General features: G+C 46.7%; 1 protein-coding gene across 1 annotated transcript in view; it reads left to right on the forward strand.

Annotated features, from left to right (window-relative positions):
- Window positions 1–1,156: 1,156 nt before the first annotated feature.
- The window catches only part of LOC111389118, a 1,767-nt gene continuing 1,067 nt past the window's right edge, over window positions 1,157–1,856 (forward strand). Inside the window, exons 1-3 of the mRNA XM_023013973.1 lie at window positions 1,157–1,256; window positions 1,330–1,457; window positions 1,540–1,753. Of these exons, the coding sequence (XP_022869741.1) occupies window positions 1,157–1,256; window positions 1,330–1,457; window positions 1,540–1,753 (442 nt within the window). The remainder of the gene's footprint in view (window positions 1,257–1,329; window positions 1,458–1,539; window positions 1,754–1,856) is intronic.

Raw genomic sequence — 1,856 nt, forward strand, 5'->3', positions numbered from 1 at the left:
AGTTATCTACCTATAGCGCACGAACTGGCGCGTGGCAGGCCTTTGAATTTATGTTCTTTGTTTTGGGCTGCCCTTTATAGAGGTATGTCTTTTCTTCAGGCTCAATTGAAGAATGGTGCATCTCCTACTGGCAGTGGACCTCTTTGGTTCACTCAGCTGTGGTTGAGATCCTATTTTCCATCGCTTGGTGCTCCATCCATTTCTTGTCCTTCTGCTAGCTGTTACGGGCTAGCTATGGAGCCTTTAACTCCTGTAAGTATGTCCAAAAGGGACATTTTTTCATTCTTTTATTCTTTAAATTCAATCTCTTCCTTCTTTCCTTTCCCTCCTTTTTTGACTCCGGACTACGTGCATCCTCCTTCCACTCTAGATAGCGCGAGCACATCTCTGCTCGTTTGGATCCAGTTCTTATCTGGGAGGGAGCTTTTCCACGATATCTTAACCGGGACCAATGCCAAAGCTGGGGTAGAGATTTATGCTCCCCAATTTTTTGCTCGGCAGCTTGGTTTCGGCCAAACTTGGCCTGTTCCTCTTTGTTATTCGAAGAACTTAAACGACCGTTTTCATACCATTAATAAGGTGGAAGTAGAGGCTATAAACGCTCGCAACCTCCACTTATCAAGCCATTTTTCATTAGCCCCTTTTAATCCTTGTCACGCTACTCACCCTCTTTTCGAACAACTTTGGCCATCGGTGAAGCGCAGATTATTTGCGACTGAGGCCAATCGTGCCTTTCATTCATTAGACCAACCGAGTATTTCTTCTCCTCCTCCTGCTTTGGCCACTCCTTTGTCTATTCGGAACCACTCTCCTTCTCGTCGTACTAAACAATCTGCTCGTCCATCTTCTTCCCTCCCTGCCAGGCCAACTATGGCCAAGAGTGCTCCAAGCCGCAAACGGCCAGCCTCAGCATCTTCCATTCTGGAGGATGATGTTGATGATGATGATGATGATGTCCCTCTTATCGTTAAAAGGAAGGTACTTAAATTGGCCTATTTACAAGTATGCTCTTCCCCATTTGAAAATTTTCTGTGTACTGATGATCTTTTGGACTTTTCAGAAAAGCTCAGCTTCCCCTTCAAAGGCTTTGGCATTACCAACTCCTGCTCCATCATCCCTTGTTGAGGCTACTTCATCCAAACCGGTTGATGGGACCATGCTTAAAGGTATATCTTCAGTCCCAGATTCTTCATCACAACCCATGAATGAGCCGCCTTCCTCCCAGGGCGTCGACCCCCCAATCACCGAAGCAGAAGGTAATTCAGTTTTTGATGTCTTACCTTTGCTCGTGTTATTGGTTTCTGACTGGTTGCTCTTTGAACTTTGCAGATACTCCCATGAGTCCGCCGTTGTGGCAACGTCTTCTCGCCTCGGACAAGGGGAAGTCCTCACGAATGGATGAGTCGTTGGTGGCCAGCTTGGCTGAGGGTGCGCCATCTTCTACGATTGTCGACGAGGTAGTTTTTCTCTTTGTCCCATTCCTATTTCCAACTTGTTCGTTGTAACGAATATTTTTAACGTTGGCAATCTTCTTTGCAGGATGCTGACGGGATTGTTCGTTCTATCCAGGATTTGTTCGCTTCCTGGGGGCAGGTCCAAATGCCTCGCCCTACTCCATATGATCGTCCTACTGCTTCTTCAGAAGAGGACTTGAAGTTCTTGAAGGGGTTGGTATTTGAGTACGTGTCCTTCATGGACATGGACATTGGAAGGGCTAGTGTTGCCAGACACAAGGATGAACTTGAACGCTTGAGTGCGAAATTAGAGCAAGCACTGACGCTTCCGTCGCTCAATCTTTCTGCCGACTTTAAAGCGACGTTGAAGGTCATTCACTCCGAGGTCCTTACTATGCTGGC

This window comes from Olea europaea, unplaced genomic scaffold (genome assembly GCF_002742605.1).
Source record: "Olea europaea var. sylvestris unplaced genomic scaffold, O_europaea_v1 scaffold563, whole genome shotgun sequence".
NCBI classification, from domain to species: Eukaryota; Viridiplantae; Streptophyta; class Magnoliopsida; order Lamiales; family Oleaceae; genus Olea; species Olea europaea.